This window comes from Microtus oregoni, unplaced genomic scaffold (genome assembly GCF_018167655.1).
Source record: "Microtus oregoni isolate MIOR12 unplaced genomic scaffold, Mior012 000016F_ref0000370, whole genome shotgun sequence".
Lineage (NCBI taxonomy): Eukaryota > Metazoa > Chordata > Mammalia > Rodentia > Cricetidae > Microtus > Microtus oregoni.
In genome coordinates, this window is record NW_024543075.1 from 42,875,284 (window position 1) to 42,897,403 (window position 22,120).

The following is a 22,120-nucleotide window of genomic DNA, read 5'->3' on the forward strand; positions in this document are numbered from 1 at the left end:
TTCTGGTATTTTATCCATTGAATCTTCTGATCTATAAGTCAGGAATATCTTTGCAATCTTTGGAGCTTTTTAATTCCTTAGTATTTCTTTGTAAGTTTCAGAATATAAACTTTGATTTATTTTAGGCACCTTATGCTTTTTAAATGCTGTCAAGAATAAAATTACTTTCCTAATTTATAGCAGATTTCCTCAGTTCTATCATAAGGAAACATAATCAGTGCTGGTAACCTTTATATTCTGTGGTTTATTAAACTCATTCATCATTTTAATCAATATGTTTTAGACAACTCCAGGAGACACTACACATGGGTTCATGTTCTGTGTTGATAGATTGTTGCATTGGTTCCTAGCCATATTGAGAATTGAAACATCCCCCTTTAATCTGTAACTAGGACTCCCTCAGCATAATTTTCAAGGCAAGTAGAAAGAGTCTATCTTTTCTGAAGTCTAAATACAGTTTTAGAGAGATCTCTCTGTGGTTTTCTTCTTTCTAATGTTTGCCTGAGTTTAGAATCAAGATCATCCTAGGATGATAGTAAACTTTAGAGCTAAATCTGAGAGATGTAAAGAGGTGGGGGATCATGAAAGCCATGGGCTTCCTGAGAAAGAAATCATTTAAAAAAATACATAATTTATCAATATATCATCAAAAGTCACTTTATGAGTTTTCTCCAATGGAGTGCCAATGGATTTTCCAGCCTCTCTCCAGGTCAGATCCCATGTACAGGACTATTTGGCCAACACAAAATGAACTCAGTAGTATTTTTATGGGCTTTTTGATTTTATTAGAGATTTTTTTCTTATTGATTTTTCTGTTTGTTCTGATTTTCAGAGTTTGTTTTTATTTTAAGAGAGGGAGAGAGATGAGTTGGGTGGGTAGGGAGGTTGGAGGTTCTAAGAGGAGTTGGGGAGAGAAAAGAGCATGATCAAAATGTATTGTATGAAAAAGTTCAACACAAGAACATGAAAAACAGCACATGACTGTCTAACTTATGAACAGAGTAGTAATTGGTGGCTTCATTGAGAACTGGTAAAGGAGACCAAATGTGATTGCTTAGGAACACAGAAGACAGGCTGTCTACAGTTAGAAAGAGAACAAAGAAATAATCGTGTTAATATAGATCTTTTCCTGGCCGTGTGTCAAATAAAGAACATTAAATTAGGAGAAGGTACAGAAACAGGGTTAGAGGACTATATATCAGCACAAATCATAGCTATACAAAACAAGCTACAGGACAAGAAGTGGATGTGTGTGCACTATTTGCCTACAGGGGAGAGGCAGATTGTGGTAGAGGGTATCATCCCAAATATTTATAATATATATAAAATCCAAAAAAGTATCATGCCGTGTTCAAATAAGCTTAATTACTTTTTAGGTTCCTGAGAGATCCTGAACTATGTCAATATTATCCACCCAGGAAATCTCAAATAGCAGCACATCGATGGCCCCTACTTTCCTGTTAGTGGGCCTGCCTGGCCTGGAAGCTACACCATCCTGGTGGACAGTTCCTCTCATCACTGTCTACCTTCTCTCTGCCCTGGGTAATGGTACAATCCTCTGGATCATTACACTGGAGCCCACACTACATCGCCCAATGTACTTCTTCCTCTTCTTGCTCAGTATGTCTGATGTTGGCTTGGCCACTGTACTAATGCCGACCTTGCTAGGCCTGGCCTTTGCAGATGTTCATGCTGTCCCTGCCTCAGCCTGTCTCCTACAGATGTTCTTTGTGCATGTCTTTTCTGTTATGGAGTCCTCCGTCTTGCTTGCCATGGCATTTGATCGGGCAATGGCCATCTGCCGCCCTCTCCACTACCCAGCACTCCTTACCAATGGTGTCATTAGCAAGATTGGCATGGCCATTGCTTTCCGATGCCTGAGTCTCCATCTACCCCTGCCATTCCTGTTGGCTCACATGCCATATTGCCGTCCACCGGTCCTAACACACTCTTACTGCTTGCATCCAGATATGGCTCGCCTAGCGTGTCCAGAAGCATGGGGTGCAGTCTACAGCCTGGTTGTGGTACTGTCCGCCATGGCACTAGACCCTCTGCTTATTTTCTTCTCCTATGGACTGATTGGCAGAGTATTGCAAGGTGTGGGGTCTACTGAGGATCGCTGGAAAGCCGGCCAGACTTGTGCTGCCCACCTCTCTGCTGTGCTCCTCTTCTACATACCCATGATTCTCTTGGCACTCATTGACCGATTCAAGTTGCCACTCCCTCAGCCTGCACATACTCTTCTCTCCTATGTCCACTTCTTGCTTCCTCCACTGATAAACCCAATTCTTTACAGTGTCAAGATGAAGGAGATTAGAGAAAAAATTCTCAAAAGGGTACTACCCACAAAAGTTGGCTGTTCTCAGTGAAGGAAGGTGACCTCTATGCTTGTGGTATGCAGCTCCCCAAACAAAGGCCTCCATGATGAAAACTAGGTTCACTATGCATGATTGGTCATGTAGGTCTATGCATACCTGCACACACATTAGCTGCTTTGTTCTACAAATGTGTATGTGCATGATGAAGAACACATAAAAGCTCCAGAGAAAAGAAGTGATCCATCACTATGGCACTACCTATCATGGCGTTAGAAAGAGCTGGATGCTATAGCTTGTCACAGTCATCCTAGCATGGGACATGGCTGTTAACTCCATCACTGTATACTAGGCAACTGAGAAGAGTGGAGAATCTAAATTTGCTTGAAAGAAGAAAGAGAAGATGAGCCTCTTGCACAGCTGGATGAAGACTTTTCACCTGAGTTGCCACTCATAATAGTATTCTTAGCGATCCTCAGAGGAACAAACATTTCTTATTCATGCTCTTCAAACCAAGAGAAAGGCCATATGATTCATCAACCTGGAAAAGAGACACATATTTTTCATTATTCCATTTTTAAAATTTTAAACAAAGTTTTAGTATATGTATATTTGTGGCTAAAATCCTCTGCAATTCAGAACAATGAATACGTAAAAATAAACTTAAATTATTCAAAGTTAGCCATAGTTGGGCTGTTAATGGCAATAAATATAGTGTCCTGGGTGATAGTAAACACCTCTAATCTAAGTACTTAGAAGACTGAGGTAGCAGAATTATAAACTTAAGGCCTGCATAAGCTACATAGCAAAACTACGTACAATGAATGTGTATGTGTGTTTGTGCATGCATTTGTACAAGTATATTTAACTTATGGATAGTGCATAAGATGTCTTCATTCTCAGCTCTTTACTTCCAAGTAAGACTACTATATATTCTCACCCATACCAGCTGCTTTCACTGTGGTTTGATCTTGGGCACCTGATTTTCTCTGTTCTATGCATATCTCAATTTGTTAAATATGGTGTTAATGAAGGTAATGAAGCATGGAGTCTTCAATAGGATTCAATTTACCATGCTATGGAAAAGGCTTCTCTAATATTTCCTCCCCCGTCTGCCTGATCTCTAGAATGAGGCATGGTACAGAACTGAGTATAGCATGAATAACAAAAACCCAGAGACAGATGTTGGGGCTCAAGCTGAAGATCAGAAAAGCAAAACAGCTAAGTCACTAGAAAAGTCTTACCTCTACCAAGGCTGGGTGACTGCAGACTGAGCCCTGAGCCTCTGTATCCTTCCATTTTAAATTTCCTGTTAGTGCTAAAATTAAAGGCATATGATTCCCTACTACTGGGATTAAAGGTGTCAGCCACCACCACCTGGGTCTATTTCTGCAAGGATCTTGTGTAACCTTGAACTCACAGAGATCCATCTGCCTCTGTCTCCCAAATCCTAGGATTAAACGTGTGTGACGCCACTGCCTGGCCCCTAGTGGCTTAGTTTTACTCTCTAATCTTCAGGCAAGCTTTATTTATTAAAATGTAAATAAAATGTCACTATAACCGAGCAAAGTCTAGCCCAAAGGCAAGTGCCTGCTACTTGCACACTTCAAGCAAAGCCACTAATTCAGATCAGTCTAGATCAAGAGGACATCTGTCCATCTTGTGAGTGTATCCAGTGACTACAACAACTGTAATTGTGTGCAAATGAAGCTTTGTGGATAGTGTCCCACAAAAATAAACTAACACAATTTAATTTCTGTTCAATTCTACAAGCACGGAATGTTTTTTCAATGTTATCATGACTATTAATATGTTTCTATGAGGAGCTTCCCTTGCTTATAACATAATAATTAAATAATATTCTATATGTATTTTGGGGATACAGAATCACACTTTTTTCTTCAGTGAACTCTAGGTAACAAACATATAAGAAGACAGTGTGACTTGCAGATCGACAAGAATGATGGTTTCAGAGGTGCATGGAATATTTTGCAAAGCTCTAAACTGAGCCTTGGTGCTTTTTTAATAAAGGGGATGTTCTATCTGGAACTCACCAAGGCCAGCTGGCCTGGGTCTGAAAAAGCATGGGATAAATTTGGACTAGCTGAACATAGCGGACAATGAGGAAGAATGGGAACTCAAGAACAATCGCAGTGGGTTTTTGATCCTACTGCACGTACTGGCTTTGGGGGAACCTAGGCAGTTTGGATGCTCACCTTAGGAGACCTGGATAGAGGTGTCCGGTCCTTGGGCTTCCCACAGGTCAGGGAACCCTGATTGGTCTTCGAGCAGATGAGGGAGGGTGACTTGATCGGGGGAGGGGGAGGGAAATGGGAGGCTGTGGCGGGGAGGAGGCAGAAATCCTTAATAAATAAATAAATAAATAAATAAATAAATAAATAAATAAATAAATGAATAAATAAAATAAAAAAAATAAAGAAGATATTTTGCATGTAATATGTTATGATCATATTCCCTCCCTTCATCTGCTTTTATTGGTGGTTGAAATCCCTAAGGCAATTAGTGCAGACTTCATTGAGTCAAATGACTATATAACATTTAATAGCCTGAATGGATTATAAGTTTAGTTAATTGTTTCCTATTGATAAGCACTAAAAATGTCTTCAGTTTACTGCTACTTTCAACAGCTCTCTAATAAAAATCCCTGTGTAAATCCTTATGAGTATTTACATTAGTATTTCTGCAAGGGTGCTCTCTAGGTTACTACTAATGGCTCTATAAGACTGGAAATTTAAATTTTCAGTAGATAGCCATTTCACAAAAGATCATATGTGTGCATTTTATACCCTAGAGAAGAATGCACTTTTCTTTCATATCTGAAAGTGACTGTTGTAGTATTTTTAAATCTCATTAATTTTATAACTTTGTTTCTAAATCCTTAATAATTTTATAGCTATTTCTCTTTATTTTGACTTCCCCATATAATAAAAAATAATTTCTTTCATATGTCTATTATTTTTTCTATTTCTATTTGCATCCTATGCCATCAAAAGTTTACTATAAAGAAACACTTATGTAATTTCTGTTTTTATATATTTTAAGTTCAAATTGTAAATGTTCTTAATTTCATATCTTTATCATTATGTTGTTTATGATTAAGTTTGTTTATTAAGAAACTGTAAAATAATTTTACATAACCAATTTCACTTTTTCATTCCTTTACAAATTTTATCTTTCATCTATTGTTTTTACAATGGGTTTTTTGACCTTTGCATTCCACAAATAGTTGCATGCATATTTTTTTTGATTAATTAAATTTTTCCTTAGCAACTTAATACAAACATGTAATGCATACTGATTGTTTTTAGCATACAAACCTTACTTTTTCTTACCTCCCTTCCACCCATCTACCCTCCCTCTCCCCCACAAATCTTTTTCTTACAGTCATGTCTGCTTTGTTTGGTGAATTTAATCCATGTGACCATGGATTTGGTGCAAACCATCGAAGACTGGCTCTGAAGTTAATGCACAACTGAAGACAACGACTACAATTTGTCAGAATCCAGCAATAAGAAATCATAGTTCCGCAGTGGGGGGTAGGGCAGTAAAAGCACCTTCTGCATTCCAGATTGATTGTTAGCAAGTCCTATCTGGTCTAGGTCCATTGCACATAAACAGTTGCTGTAGACTCATGCTTACAGTTACTAGACCATGCCTAGATTTTGCCTTTCACAGCCATTCTCCCCGTCTTCAAGATCTTACATTGTCCCCATTTCCCTCTTTCTCAATGTCCCCTCTTCTTTAGTGCAGAAGAGAATGTGTCACGGTCTTACTTAGGGTTGATCCCTCAGCCACCACTTATTCTCAGTATATTGTTTACCCTGGGGTCTCTAAATTCATTGTCATTCACTGCAAAGAGAGTATTCCTGAGCTAAGTCTGAGAGTAGTTTTTTTCAATGGGTATACACAGAGATGTGGAACAAAGTTTGATGCTGTCAGTATAACTAAACAACATCTGTGTGTTTCTCCCCTTGCACCTATAGACTTCCATTTTATGGGTTGCTGCCCAGCTTTATAAAACCAGACAAGTCTCCCTTTTGTGGTATGAGCCTCAAAGGCAACCAGAGTGTGTTTGATTGTTCCTTTAATAATTGTGCCACTATTGTACAGTGAACATTATCTTCCCCACTTTTGTAGTTTGTAGGAACTATATCTGAATAAAACCGTTTATGTCTTTTCTCCCTGAGAATCCTCCATAGCATCTTTTAGAAACTTTAAAGCCCACTGGGAGGAAGTATACAGCTCTCTACCTACTTTCTCTATATCTTGCAACTCAAGTATGTTAATTTTTCGACAATATGGTCTTATAACCTAACTTTGATGAGCAACAAAAGAACCAGCCTGTGTTGTTTGGGAGGTCTATAGGACCTTCCTGACCAATGACTCCTGCAGTAGTGTTCTCTATATGGCACTGAAGATACTCTGTAGTACCCATTGCTTCAGAGAGCATCATTATCTACCGATGCAATGCACCTCTCTTCAATGTATCTTTCATATTTTTTAATTAGGTTACAAGATAGTAGGTTTCCATATGGCTTGTTCATACAACCTTCTCTCTGGTTAACATTCCTATACACACTTCTCTCTTCAGTCTCCAAACCCTTCCCTGTTTAAACATTTTCCCTACAAGGTTCTCTCACGCTACTTTCATTCTACCTACGTTCTACTATCCCCTCCCATAAAGCGATTCATCAATATACCCTTCCATCTTTTCCTTCTTCTACAGATACTCCAAGTTAAACAAGCAAAACTAGTCAGTTAGTGCTAGAATTCACATATAAAAAGAGCATCCACCATATGTCTTCCTGGGCCTGAGCCACTTCGCTCTGTATAACTTTCCATTCCCATCCATATGTATATACAAGCTTCAACAGTTTGGCTTTCTTTAGAGTGGGAGTAGATTCAGTGGAAGGACCCCTGTATCTAACAAGGCTCACTCTATCCCTGCAGTAATAGCTTCTTACACTGACATGTAGAAAGTAGAAAGTCTTAACAGAGTCAGAGTAATGACGATTCTGGTTTACCTCAGCAGAACCAGAGGAACATTGGCCCTGGGTTTCCTTACTTTCTGAATACACTTTGCTAATCTGAATCAAGCTTTTTCTCATCACAGAAACTTCTAGATTTGTTATTTGTTTTGTCTTGGTTAGTTGTTAACACCAAGTTTACAGGACCTAGGTTCACCAGGGTACAAGAAATCTCAACTTGATGAGATTGGCCTGTGCTCATCTCTAGGAGAGATTGTCTTGACTGATCATTGCTATGAGATGACCCAGATCACCATGGGCAGCACAAGTCCTAGAAAGGTAGGTCTGGACACTACAAGAAATACTTGAGCTCAGGACTGTGTTAAGCCTGTAAGCATAGTTTTTCCACTGTGCCTCAAGTTCCTGCCTTGAGCTCCTATCCTTACCGCGCTCAGTGACAGATTGCGACCTAGAAGAGTAAGACGAATAAGCACATTCTTCCCACAAGTTGCTGCTAGGTGGGGTGTTGTATCACAGCAAAAGAATAGCAAAAGAAATTAAACTATAACAGTTTCCTAATTTTATATCTTTTGTGCTACCTAATTACCAATATTTCTTCATTTACTTTAATCTTTCCAAGGAAATTGGTATCTATTCAACAGGCATATACGATAGAAAAGTTACTTTACTGATAAGAGATTTAAAAGTTAATAATCTTCCTCTTTGCTGTGTAGGAATTCATAATTCAGCATTTGATATGACAGACAGACACATGCACAGCAAGAACTATAACTGGGCCCCAACTCCTGAGATCTACTTTTCTGTCTCTTGACTTTCACTGTGATGCTGCCAAATGCCAAAACCCTTCCATAATTTACCCCTCTAAAATTTATTTCACCATAAATCAGGATGAACAAATGACAGGCCTTTTTTTAATTTCCTCTTTCACATAACCCTAGAACTTAATCCTCAAACATTAATTGGGATGTCCATTGCTTGGGATCTCGCTAAGAAGAGTATTGGCTCCCAAGCTTGCAGCAGTGCTGATTCTGCCGTGTCACTGGCTCACTAGGGGATACATTTTCTACAACAACATGAGCAGGGATCAAAATTAGAGACAAATGCAAGACATTTAACAGTTCCAGTATCTTTCAGGCTACTTCCAGAAACAACAAAAGACCATATGGTCCATGTTTTTCTTTAGAAGATTGTGGAAATTCTTATTCTTCCTTCTTGTGTCTAAGGAGAGATGTCTTCCACCATCCAAACACAAAGGCTCTATGGAATATAAAGTCTCTTCCTCCTTTAGACCAGAAAAGTGACAGAACTAACTGAATGAAACAAGCTATGGGACTGTGAAGTAAGTGGATCTCCTTTGAGGATAAAACACTGTCCTGTCTCTAAAGTAACTACTTGTAGAGAAAATGGAGCCTCTAAGAATATCGTGTCTATTACTTAGAATGCAGACCCCATTTTTCTAAGGCTTTTACTCTCATCTGATGAGCTTTTACAATGGGATTCATCAATGGTGGTACCAGCAAGAAAGCATCTGCTATCAGAATCATAGCTAATGGAGACTTATGCTTTGCAAAGTGGTTCATGGCAGCTAGAGTAACGATAGTTACATAGAAGATGAGCACAGCAGAGATGTGGGAGATATTGAGAGCTTTGAGCCACTCTCCATGGAGTGCAATACCTAACACAGTCTTCAAGATGAGCACATAGGACACAGCAATGAATACACAGTCTGACATCATGCAGAGTGCAATAAACAGACCATAGTAAAAACTGACCCTGTTGTCAGAGCAAGCCAGCTTCGTGGCATCCTGATGGAGACTATAGGACTGTGATAACAGGTGTGTGTGGCAGTATCTGAGTCTCCTTAAAGTCAATGGAAGGGGGAGCACCAAGAGAATGCTTTTAACAGCGAAGACTAGCCCAGTTTGCACAACTGTGGAGCTTGTGAGGATGGAGCTGTATTTCAGTAGGTGCCAAAGCAATCGAAGGACACAGTGAGCAGCACTGAAGACTCCATATCTGTGAATCCATTGAAGAATTCCTTAGCAATGGACATGCCAGCAGAAATCCCCATGGAATTGAACAAGCATATTCCTAGCATCATGGGAATGGAGGAGAAAGGCCCAGGTCAGAGAAGGTCAACCTGGAGAGGAAATAGTACATAGACTCATGCAGAGAAGGCTTCGTTCTGATGACACAGAGGATAGTGCAGTTTCCCAGGAAGGCTGGAAGATACATGAGGTAAATAGGGATGGAGGCCAAAATGTGCGCATGAGCAAGGCCTGGGATCCCGATCTGTAGGAATGAAGAGGCATCAACTGCTGAGGTCAAGAAGCATCCAAATACTCATATTTTTTAGCTGATCCAGGACCTACGGTGACATCAATAATCGACATGAATTATCTCAGTTGCAATGACAACTTGGGTTAAATTTAATATAGCTCAAATTAGGAGATAAAAATAATAACTATTTTTAAAAGTATGGAATATACTTAAACCATTTTTTTCATACTTTTTTTAAGAATTTTACATTATTTATATATAGATATTTATTTTCAGATATATTTTTAAATAACTCTAAAACTAGAAAGTACAATAATGTTTTGGTACCTCCATTAAGCAACAAAAAACCTATATATTTCTGTTTCATATGTATGTATATATATATGTGTGTGTGTGTGTGTGTGTGTGTGTGTGTGTGCAGGTTCTCTTAAATGCATTTGTACAGGTTCATGCATATGGACAACCAGAGATTATACTTCAAGTGTATTCCTCTATGTCTTTCTGTAGCACGATTAATAAAAAAAAAAGAGAGAGAGAGACAGAAACTGGGGTTCAACCTGAAGGTCAGAAAAGTAAAACAGTCAGCCACTGGCTCTTACCTCTACCTCAGTCCAAAAATGGTAATACTGCCTTCAGGAATCTCAAAATGAGACTGTAAGTGAGAGCTGTCTCTTCCAGTTTTACATTCCTCTCTAGGGCTGGGATTAAAAGCGTGCACCACTACCACCTGGTTTCTATGGCAAACTAGTGTGGCTACTGGAATTAAAGATGTGTGCCACCACTGCCTGGTCTGTAAGGCTGTCCAGTATGGCTGTTTTACTCTCTAAACTTCAGGTAAGCTTTATTTATTAAAATACAAATGAATTATCACTATATTTTTCATATTACTTTTTCAGATAAAGTCTCTCACTGAACCTGGAACTCTGCGTTTCAGCTAGACTAGCTGGCCAGTGAACCAATCTCAGATCTTCCTTGCTCTCACCGTCAGTCCTGGGATTAGAGACACATACCCCAATACCCAGCATGATATGTGGGGACTGAGGAACTGAACCTATGTCCTCATGTTTTCACAGAAAACACTTAAGTGACAGAACCATCTTCCCAGCATCTCAAACTACATCTCTAAAGAGACAAATTAAGTAAATTAAATATAGTATTTTGTAGCATGGAAGCACTCCCTAAAGTGGGGTGTGTTCACACAGGCCACAGTACTATGTGAGCACTAAAGTACCCAAAGCCAGAGCTTACAGTTGCCAGCATGTAAGGATGTCCCCACAAGGTACAGGGAGGCAGGACACCTCTGATGCTTGCTATCACTAGTCAAGGAACTGTAAAGGAAATGACATGCATAAGTGCATTGCCTTCACAGGGACGCTGAGCAGTTCACATTTTGATAGAGAAAGAGAAGCTTGAGTCCACACAGAAGGAGTTAGCTGGTAAAGACTAGAAACAGGGCACAGTGAAGAAGACGTGAAGGAAAAAGGAAGCAGCTTTTATCACTAAGGACTTTTTTGAGACTTTTCCCTCAATTTAGCTTGATTTAAGAACTATTAAGAGGGTCGGTAGAATATGTGGATATTTCTTACGAGAACAGAAGCAATAAACCTTGACTAGGAGAATCTATTATCTAGTCAGTGTTGGTGCGTTTTACCTCACTGTCTCAAATGATGGCAGCGTGGTCAATGCTGTTGACAGGCTGATTTCCTACTGCTGCCACTGCATAGTTCTAAAGCACTCACGTCTTTCCAGGCCATTGCTATTGGTCCTACTCAGAACATTCACAACCCTGGTCCCCTTGTCTTGCCTAATCTTGGATTCTTTCCTGGCTGCTCTTGAATTCTGCATCTCTATATTAATAATTAATCTTGATCATAAACTTGATTGGATTAAATTGGATTAAGACCTGCCTGGGGAATTCAGCACACTTCTAAATGCATCTGTGAGTTTATCTCCAAAGACAATTAATGAAATTTCTCACATGATGGATGATTTGTCCCTGGGTGTATTCATAATATGATTGTGTTATTGGGAGGCAGTGATATTTATACAGTGCAATCTAGTTGGAGGATCAGGTCACAGAGGATATAGTCCTAGAACTATATTTTCTTCTGACCTTTTGCAACCGTTTCCAGATTTTCTCCTCTTCTTGTCCAGCATAAAGACCCTCCACCACATGTTCCCACTACTATGATAATTCTCCTCACAATGGGCCTAGAAAGAAAACCAAGTAAGGATGTATCATCCCTTGAGCTATAAACCAAATAATTTTTCCTCCACTTATATTTGTTGGATATTTAAGTATAGAGATGTGGGAAGCAACAGGAACTACTCTTCATTAGTGGTGATTTGATCCACAGTAGTTTAAACTGACTCTGTGTGTAACTCTAGGAATAGTACCTCTGGAATGCCTGGTACCTGGCTGGGGCACATGGGAGGATTTGGAGGGGGGAAAGGAAGGAAAAATTGTTGGAATTATATTATAATCTCAAAAATAAACAAAAGAATTCTACATCAAAGAAGTTAAGTAAGCCAGCTGCTGGCCAGTTCTTGGGATAACGGAGTTCATGCAGAGGGAAACAGCACTGTGTGTGTCTTGCTCTCACCTCCCCATGGGCCTTGCCAAGGACTTATGTCTAAGGTCATACTTGTTACCCTCCCAAGCTAACTCACATAACTAAGGAAATAAGTTGCCATTGACAAACATTGTTATTTTCAACTGCATTCATCATGCAAATACATAGGAATACTCTAGCCCGCAAAGGGCCATAGGATTTTCAGGCATGAACTCTTTTTCAAAGTTATCTTGATCCAGATTGTGTAATCTCAGAAGTCTTTTTACCCTGAATCCTCTATAATGCATGAACGATTTCTATAAGTGGAGTTTCCACAAGAAAACATCAGGTCCACTAGGGAATTTAACCTAACAATCCTAAGTCTCTAGGACCTACTAACTTACATTTGCCTTATTCTGAATCAAAGGTGGAAATTCTTCCTATCCTGTAGTTTTACAGTTTCTGTTTTTGCTTTCTGTGGAACTCACAACTTAATGATATTCAAATAGTCTTCCCAGCATGCCATAATCCAATGAGAACATCAGTCAAGATTACGAGTCCTCATCTTGCCCATGACCAAGGCTTACCTTGGTCAAAGATTTTGAAAACAGCACTACTGTAATTCTTCAAACATTACTAAGAGAAAAATACATATGCATTTCTCACTTAAAAATGATCTAGCAAGAACAGTGTCAATTTTCTCCCAAAGTTTCATTTGGTAATGTCTGAAGTCCTTTTTGGTTGTCATAACATGGGAGAGAATGCTACAGGAATCTAGAAAGTAGATTCCAAGACTGCTACTATACACCCTAAAATGTACACATTCTTCCCTCAAAACAAAGAACTAGTCCACTCAATTGTTTATAGAGCCATACTTGAGAAACCCTAATCTAGAGGCGACTAAAAGATGGAAAATTGTTGTTCTGGTTATTCACGAAAAGCCCCCAAAATCATAAATAACATGTGAGTGAGTAGATAAGAGGGCTTAAAGAACGTTACATTTTATATTACATTTTGTTCTATGAACTAAAAATCATATTAATAAATATATCTATGTCTGTACACACACCAAAACATATAGAATAATAAATAGATATTTTTTGGCTATTGTGAAGACAGGCCCACTGGAGAGAGAAATTCAGGAAATCCTGCTCAAATCTGTCTCTCTTGTCCTAAGTATGTCATGTCTTCTGCAGCGCTACAGACAATCAGTCCCCAGTAGGCAACCAAGGTCACTTTGAGGGTCACTTGGACCACCTTGACCAATCATTCAAAGGATGTCACTAGCACTGGGGTTTTGATGGTCTATGGTTCTTGTGGAGAGTGTCGTCAGCCCACATTCACCAAGCACTGTTGCGTATTTTTTGTCTTTTTTAAACAAACAAGGAAACAAAACAATATTCTTCATAGACTAGATTAGCGCTCATGACCCTGCCTTCACAATATAGTCATTTCTTTGTGCAGTTTTGCATTCTTTGTGCAGCTTTGAATTGGTGCCAGTTGGAAGACTAAACTTCTGACATATCAAATAAAGCCCAGCATTTAGGAATGGTGACCGTCCACCTACATCCAACCTAGTTCTCAGCAGACAAGGCGCCTTCCTGCTGCTGAATTTCCTTCCTTCATTCATCTGTGGATAGGCATTTCAGTCAACTCCATGTTTTATTTGTTTGTTAGAAACAGTCCGACCTAAACATGAGAATGCAAAGCTCTGCAGTGCAGTGAGGTCATTTCCATTGAATGCCCAACACTGTGTGAGTTGGATCCCATGGTGGATCTATGTTTAGTCTTTAGGGCTCTCTCCGTAGCATTTGCCATAATGATTACACTAATGTTTATCCCACCTCAGAGTGTACATCTCCTCTTCTAGGATCACTGTCAGGTTTGCATCTCCCTGATGGCCACTGATACCAGGCTTCAGTTTTCTCTACCTTTGGGCTCAGTTCCACTTTCTGCTATGTAGAGTCAGTAGGCTCGTATGCTTCCTTGGTTCCCTCTTCCTCCTTTTCTATTCAGTCAAATGCAGCATGATGCATCCCTGGGGAAGATATATCAAGTAACATTCCATCTATAGCTTTGTCTTCATATTTGATTTTATTTAGGCTATTCACATTTTAAGAGCAAATTAATTATGCCTGCCGCACAGTTAGACAATTAAGCAGAGAATACATGTAATGACTAGAGAGAAGGAGGTCACACTACCCTCGCTCACAAAAATCATTGGAAGAAACATCACTGAGTCCTCAAAAGAAAACTGATCTTTGCCTTTCATACTGACTCAATTGTCCAAAGCCATGTGAAATTTCTGTTTAATTTTGATCACAGCTTCCTGGAATACTATTTATGTATTCTCTAGAATTTAAATTTTCCTTCTCTTGTCTGCTCACAGCTTTTTTTCAGTATCTCAGTAATAACTGTGGCCATCTGCTCACAAGGACAATCAAATGATAGGGTATATCTCAGGGCCACGCAACAGCATTTTCTTGCGGAGAAGTTTTGGGTTCAGTGGCTCTGGATGGAGGTCTGAGTTCTGGTGGTGCTGCTGCTCTGAGACCACACTCGACATCTAAGATGGCTCACGAGTTTTCCTAATTCCTGGCATTCCCCGATATCCTTAAGTGCAATTAGCTTAGAAGTAATTAAATTTTGTATGCTTAAAATCTTGATTCTACATTTTATTTTGCTTTGTCTTGTTTTTAAGAGAGCAAACATGAGGAGAGTTGAGTGGGGAAGCAAGGGAGGACCTGGGGGAAGGGTATGAAGAGAAATTAGAATGGTCAAAGAAAACTTTACAAAGTTCTCAAGGAATAAACAAGCATATTTAAAGTATAACAGTTTCACATGTAGCCAATATTAGCAGTAATTGCAATGGGAAATGTGATTATAGAAATATAGAAAAATTTTGATGGGATCATGATGGGGATTGCATTGAATCTATAAATTGCCTTTGGTAGAATTGCCATTTTTACTGTGTTGATCCTCCCAATCCAAGAGCAAGGGAGGTCCATCCATTTTTTGGTATCCTCTTCAATTTCTTTCTTCAATGCCTTAAAGTTCTTGTCAAATAGATCTTTCACTTCCTTGGTTAGAGTTACCCCAAGATATTTTATGCTATTTGTGGCTATCGTGGATGGTGAAGCTTCTCTGATTTCCCTCTCTGCTTCCATATCCTTTGTGTATAAGAGGGCGACTGATTTTTTGGAGTTGATCTTGTATCCTGCCACATTCCCAAAGCTGTTTATCAGCTGTAAAAGTTCTTTGGTGGAGTTTTGGGGGTCGCTTAAGTACACTATCATATCATCTGCGAATAACGAAAGTTTAACTTCTTCCTTTCCAATTTGAATCCCCTTGATCCCATTATGTTGTCTTATTGCTATTGCTAGAACTTCAAGCACTATATTGAAGAGGTATGGTGAGAGTGGACAGCCTTGTCGTGTTCCTGAGTTAAGCGGGATGGCTTTGAGTTTCTCTCCGTTTAATTTGATGTTAGCTGTCAGTTTGCTGTATATAGCTTTTATTATATTTAGGTATGACCCTTGTATCCCTAATCTCTCCAAGACTTTTAACATAAATGGATGTTGAATTTTGTCGAATGCTTTTTCAGCATCTAATGAAATGATCATATGGTTTTTTTCTTTCAGTTTATTTATATGCTGGATTACATTGATAGATTTTCGTATGTTGAACCAGCCCTGCATCTCAGGAATGAAGCCTACTTGATCATAATGGATAATTTTTCGGATGTGTTCTTGGATTCGGTTTGCCAGTATTTTGTTGAGGATTTTTGCGTCGATGTTCATGAGTGAGATTGGCCTGTAATTCTCTTTCCTGGTTGAGTCTTTGTGTGGTTTTGGTATCAGAGTAACTGTAGCTTCATGAGGGCTGATGAGAAGCAAAGGACAATGGCACGGGGTTTTGATCCTGCTTAATGTGCTTGCTTGGTGGGAGCCTAGCCAGTTTGAATGTTCACCTTCCTAGATATGGACAGAGGGGGGAGGACCTAGGACTTACCACAGGGCAGAAAACCCTGACTGCTCTTTGGACTGGAGAGGGAGGGGGAAAGGAGTGGGGGAGGGGGAGAAGGGTGGGAGGAGGGGGAGAAGGGCGGGAGGAGGGGGAGGGAAATGGGAGGCTGGGAGGAGGTGGAAACTTGTTTTTTTTTTCTTTTTCTCCTTTTCTCAATAAAAAAAAAGGCTAAGTAAGGTCATGAGCATACAGTGCTTTATGGAGGGTGTTTTGAAATGGTTGCTTTGTTGGTGTTAAAATAACTATCATTGCCACTGCCAAAAAAAAAATATATATATATATATATATAAAAGTAATCTTTTACTTTCCCTGTGATTTTTTTTTCTGAGTTTCAGTATGTGTTTAGGTGAGTAAGCACAGAGAAATCAGCCTTCAGGTGGCTCACACAGCAGGTCCGCTTACAGCCCAGTTCTGGAGGGCAGAAGTCTAGAATCAAGGTGTCAGTGGGACTGGTTTCTATTTTTGATCCTGAGAGAGAATTTGTATACACATGCCTGCCAGTTGGCTTCATGGGTACCTTGGCTTATGGATCCAGAACTGCAAGTTTGCAATCTCATCCATGCAGCACCCCAACCATGGAAGTGTCTGTGTCCATATCTAAACAACACAGCACCCCAACAGTGGGAGTGTCTGTGTCCATATCTAAATAACACAGAACCCCAACAGTGGGAGTGTCTGTGTCCATATCTAAACAACACAGCACCCAACAGTGGGAGTGTCTCTGTGTCCATATCTAAACAACACAGCACCCAACAGTGGGAGTGTCTCTGTGTCCATATCTAAACAACACAGCACCCAACAGTGGGAGTGTCTCTGTGTCCATATCTAAATAACACAGCACCCAACAGTGGGAGTGTCTCTGTGTCCATCTCTCATCCACGCAGCACCCATCAGTATATCTCTGTGTCCATGTTCCCACTTTTACACGAGGACTATAGTCAAGTTGGAGGAAAAGTAATTGCCATCCAGGATGATCTCAAGTGAAAAAGTCATATATACAATGATATATTATTAGGTAAATCTCCCTGTGAGATGGGACTTAAGAAATGCCATACTAATGTAAGAGGAATAAAAGTGAAACATAATAAATGATGGGGCAGAACACATAGGTTTTCTCTGGAAGCATGACTACTCATTTCATTGCTAATACAATCCAGGATCCTCTAGAATTGAACAGATAGAATTTAGACTAATATTCCTCCCCAGCTAATTTGATCAGATTCAAAGCTGAAGAGAAAACTAACAAAACACTTGTTTGGGTGAGAAGAAACAAGGCAAATAATGCCTGTTATACTTATGCATGCCAAAAAGAAGGCAGCCATTCTGCCTCACCCTCTCAGTGCTGGGGTTATAGGAGTGTGCCTCCTGATTTTATTTTGTTTGTAAATTCTTTATTCTCACTATTCTGCTACCTTTTTAAAAAAAATAAGATTTGCTGAAAGAAAAAAACCAGAGATGGAGCCTGTACTGGTTTGGGATACTCATGTTGAATGAGGAGGGCCTTTCAGCCATAGAAAGGCCCAGGAAGGACTGGTAGATTCTCTGCCAAAATTTCTTTTCTTCTTTGGATCATCAGTCCCTCACAAGAGAGACCTTGCAATCACAGCTACCACAGTGTACACTGAAGCACTGTGACATTGCTGGCATGCACAACACACACACACACACACACACACAGATATGCCATCCCACATTATCAGCTAGGTCCATGCATTCACAAAGTATATGTAATCTATAGTCATTAAATAAAAAATGATGTTATCACACCAATATGTATTACAAAACAATAATATGCATTATTAATACACTTACACATTAACTTCATAAATATATATTTGTTATGTTTGTATTCAGTCCCTTAATTACATATTTATTAACAAACCTCATATACACATATCAACATGAATATAAACAAACTTTCAAATTTCACATATACGCTCAGATTAATTAAACAATGAGTATATACAATTGCTCACACTCTTGTAATCATACCACAACTCTTGCAATGCATTCTAACCTCAAGTCTTTATGTTCACTTGCACAGAGGATAAAGGGAAGGTAGGAGTTAACACCATCTTTGCAACCTAGTCTCAGAGGAAGCCAAGATGAGAATGAGACAATGAGCCTTAGAAATGGAGACAGAATTATCAAAGGGAAGAGAAAGCAAGGCATGTTCCTTCAAATAAACCCTAATTTAAGGTCTCTGCCAAAAGCTGGATCCCAGGGGCTTGTTAGAACTGCTTGTAGACATGTTCAGCTTAGTCAATAAATGAAAAGTCTTTAGGGTAAGTGCTTTTTTGAGCCATAGGCATATCTGCCCTTTCCAGAGAGCAGTGGGACTCACAGAATCTCTGTGACACTAGAAGGCAAAGCTATGAACTGTACATCCCTGGGACCTTGAGTTCTAGAGGTGTGTGAATGCCAAACAGCACTTGGTGATGGGAAGAATGGATAACAACCCCCACTGTACTCTGCAGCAAGACCTAAAAAGGTAGGAAGACTACACCAGACACAACCCCGCCTGAAAGAAGGTTGCATGCTCAGTTATTAAAATTTTACCTGAAAGATTAGATACTTTAAAGTGAGAAAACAATGCTTCCATCTCTCTGAAGCTATTCAGTAACAAGATCTTGTCCAGTTTTTTTCTGTTACCTCTTAACTAACTTCAGCAGCGCTTTCAACTGAAGGACACAGGAAATCCCTGCACGGGTGAAGTGAAGGATACCCAACAGAGCCAACAGGTACCTTGCATTCATCCCATATTCACTGATACAAACCAAGCTGTCCTCAACTTGGGGTCACAGCTCTTATAATTAAATTTCCCTCACCAAATTCTACACATTTTTTACAAGTTAAATTTTATGTGGAGAATTTAAAAGCTGAGTCAGAAACCCACGGTGTGATCATGCTAGCCATAATGATCCCAAAGTAGATGACTCAATTACACCAAGACACATTATGATAGTAAGAAATCTATCATATTAGAAAAAAATAAGGGAATATATTTAATAACAACTTAGAGAAAAAAGGGTATTTGTGACAGCAAATTACATTGTTCTTTTTTTCTATATGCTTAGAAAATGTATATTGTGATCCTCAAAGCTAACAGTGATTTGGTAAACTGTGTTTTCATGTTGAATGTTTCTCACATTGAACATAATTGGCAGGATATGTCAAATTCTTGTTTACTGTCCATGAAATGTCTTTGATTTTTGTCTTTCCTTTTTAAGTATGTGTGAGGAAGACAGGCAAAGGAGTTTACAATAGGCAAGGAACTGAATTCTCTAATTCTCAGAGGGTGTAGCATGGTGAAGAAACAGAGGCACGTAGTAATCACCCAGACTCCCACTCTACACTCAAATCCTAGTTTGGCTTTGTTTTTCTATGGTATCCAAGGAAGGAAATCAGATTCTAAGCTAGCAAAAGAGAACAGTAAGCATGTCTTTTCTGTGGTGGTCCATTGTTGAGGGGGATTTGTAAACAAAAGAGAAGAGAGACAAAACAGATTTTTAAAGAAATTGTTTGCGGATAACTGACAGTAAATGGTGTGTGTGGAGGGGGATTACCAGACTACAGAAACATACAGAATAAGAGACTCCTGCATCTAACCTCCAAGACCGAGTCACAGATACTAAGAAGAAATAACATCTCAGAGAAGCCCAGAGTAGCACGAGCTGGAACTTGATCCACAGAATTTAGGCAAGTGAAGTAGCATGGGTCCTAGTTCAAATATACATGTGTCCCCAATTCAGTGCATAGTTGTGCAAATTCCTTTTATATCAGCCTTTGTCACAATAGGCGACCATTCCTACTTGGCCCAACCAGGGTGGGAATCCCAATAACTCATTGCAAGTAAAGACAGCAGCACGTGCCCCCAGAGGCTCTAACTGCAAGAGAGTTCTCTCATGCAGATTTAGTATGTGATAGTACATAAATCATTTAATGGTTCTGACTTTATTTTTCTCATGGTAAAGTGAAGATTAATGGGTTTGCATGAGTTGGAAAGAGTTGATTTTATGCTTTGTATTATAAATTTTCAAAAGGCAGCAATGCTTTCACAGTTAGAGACACCCTGCACAGTGGAAAGTTGTGCTTTCAGCTAGACCTCTCCCCCTGTTTTCACCGGGAACAAGGAAGGTCTCATCCCAGGAAGTTTTTCTAAGTGAGTGGCTGGAGTATTCAGTGGTTAGGTCCCAACGAGCTCACAGTGACATAGACCAGAAATTGAAAGGAGAAAGCCTGGATCGACAGGACTTTCGAGATGAGAAGAGGTGGCCTGGAAAAAGAACACAAAACATAAGCCCTGACCCGGTGTATGCTTGTGGATTCTCACACAGAAACCTATAGTTATCAACTATTCAAAAAAGTAAAATGTCCAACTTAGAGTCTGCATTATAAACTCTGAGCTCCATTTCTGTCAAACCACAACAAATCTAGGAAATATTAGAAGGAGGTTAAGCATATTTGTGATCCTGGAAAGAACAACTCAGTTTTAGGCACCATCTAGACTAGGAAGTTGAAACATTTGTTAGTTCCTAAGGATGAGTTGCTAACAGGTATACATTCAAACTGCTTTTTTGCTAACAGCTTGTTTTTAAAGAAGGATGATAACTAAAGTTTTCAAATCAAGAAGACACAGTTCCTACTGAAAGTAAGCAGAGGGAAGTGGCCGAGGGAGAGGCAAGTGAGAGTCCTTGTACAGCTCACTGAGAAAATTTGTAGTCCACAGTAGCATCAGAACAGAATTAACCCATGTACATCACAAGCAAAGAGAGGTTTTACCCAAAAGTACGATGATGCAAGGCAACTTCTAGAAAGATAAAGAAACTGGAAATAATGTAAATGCCCCTCGACTGAAGAATGGATAAGGAAAATATGCTACATTTACACAATGGAGTACTACACAGCAGAAAAAAATGACATCTTGAAATTTGCAGGCAAATGGTTGCAGCTAGAAAACATCATATTGCATGAGGTAACCCAGACCCAGAAAGACAATTATCATGTATACTCACTCATAAGTGGCTTTTAAACATAAAGCAAAGAAAACCAGCCTACAAATCACAATCCCAGAGAACCTAGACAACGAGGACCCTAAGAGATATACATGGATCTAATCTACATGGGAAGTAGAAAATGACAAGCTCTCCTGAGTAAATTGGGAGCATGGGGATCATGGGAACAGGTTAAGGGGAGGGAAGAGGAATGGAGGGGAGCAGAAAAAAATGTGTAACTCAACAAAATCAATAAAGAAAGAAAGATAAAGAAGCCTGTCTTGGGGGTATGGCTCAAAGCAAGGTTATGTGAGCTATGATGAGACATGTAGGATATTGCTATGTAATAAATGTCTGTTACTACTGAATAACAGAGTTCTTTTGTCCTTCCCCTTGACAAACATTTATTAAAGTCCTACTCTGTATGAGGCACAGAGGTGACTGAAGTAGAACAGGGTTCCAGGCTGACTAAAGAACAGGGCTGGTAAACTGCAATTGATGGATAAATGCAGCTTGTGGGCTTTTAAAAAAAATATTTATTGGACCACATAGACACACACACTTTGATGAGTAGGGCCTCTTTGTACTAAAGGTTAAAGTGATTAGTTGCAATGGAGCCTATAGTGCTTACAGAAGCAGGGATATTTTAATTGACCTCTACAGAAAGCATATCCTGACTTCCAGTCCGGGAAGATGCATATACCTACGGTATTGCGTTAGGTACAGGTGTACACTGGCTAGGGGGATGCATATAGTGATGGTATTGTGTTTAGTTACAGGAGCCACTAGGTCAGTCAGCTCTGCTGTACTCCAAAACCTTCTCCAGGTTTCACTTAGAGTTAATGTTAAGTCATCAGCCCTAAATAGTTAGGGTCTTTTAAGGAGTATTGTCTTCCATGAGAGGGATGTGGTCATATGGGCAAGACTGAATTATCTCTTCTGTT

The 22,120-nt window shown here is 39.4% G+C and overlaps 1 protein-coding gene and 1 pseudogene across 1 annotated transcript; one reads left to right on the plus strand and one right to left on the minus strand.

Moving 5' to 3' along the window:
- The first annotated feature begins 1,397 nt into the window (after positions 1–1,397).
- Positions 1,398–2,369, plus strand: LOC121457453 (olfactory receptor 51S1). The gene has a single exon (XM_041666117.1). The coding sequence runs from the start codon at positions 1,398–1,400 to the stop codon at positions 2,367–2,369; it is 972 nt and encodes a 323-aa protein (XP_041522051.1).
- A 6,385-nt stretch (positions 2,370–8,754) lies between these two features.
- LOC121457424 lies at positions 8,755–11,358 on the minus strand (annotated as a pseudogene).
- Positions 11,359–22,120: the final 10,762 nt, after the last annotated feature.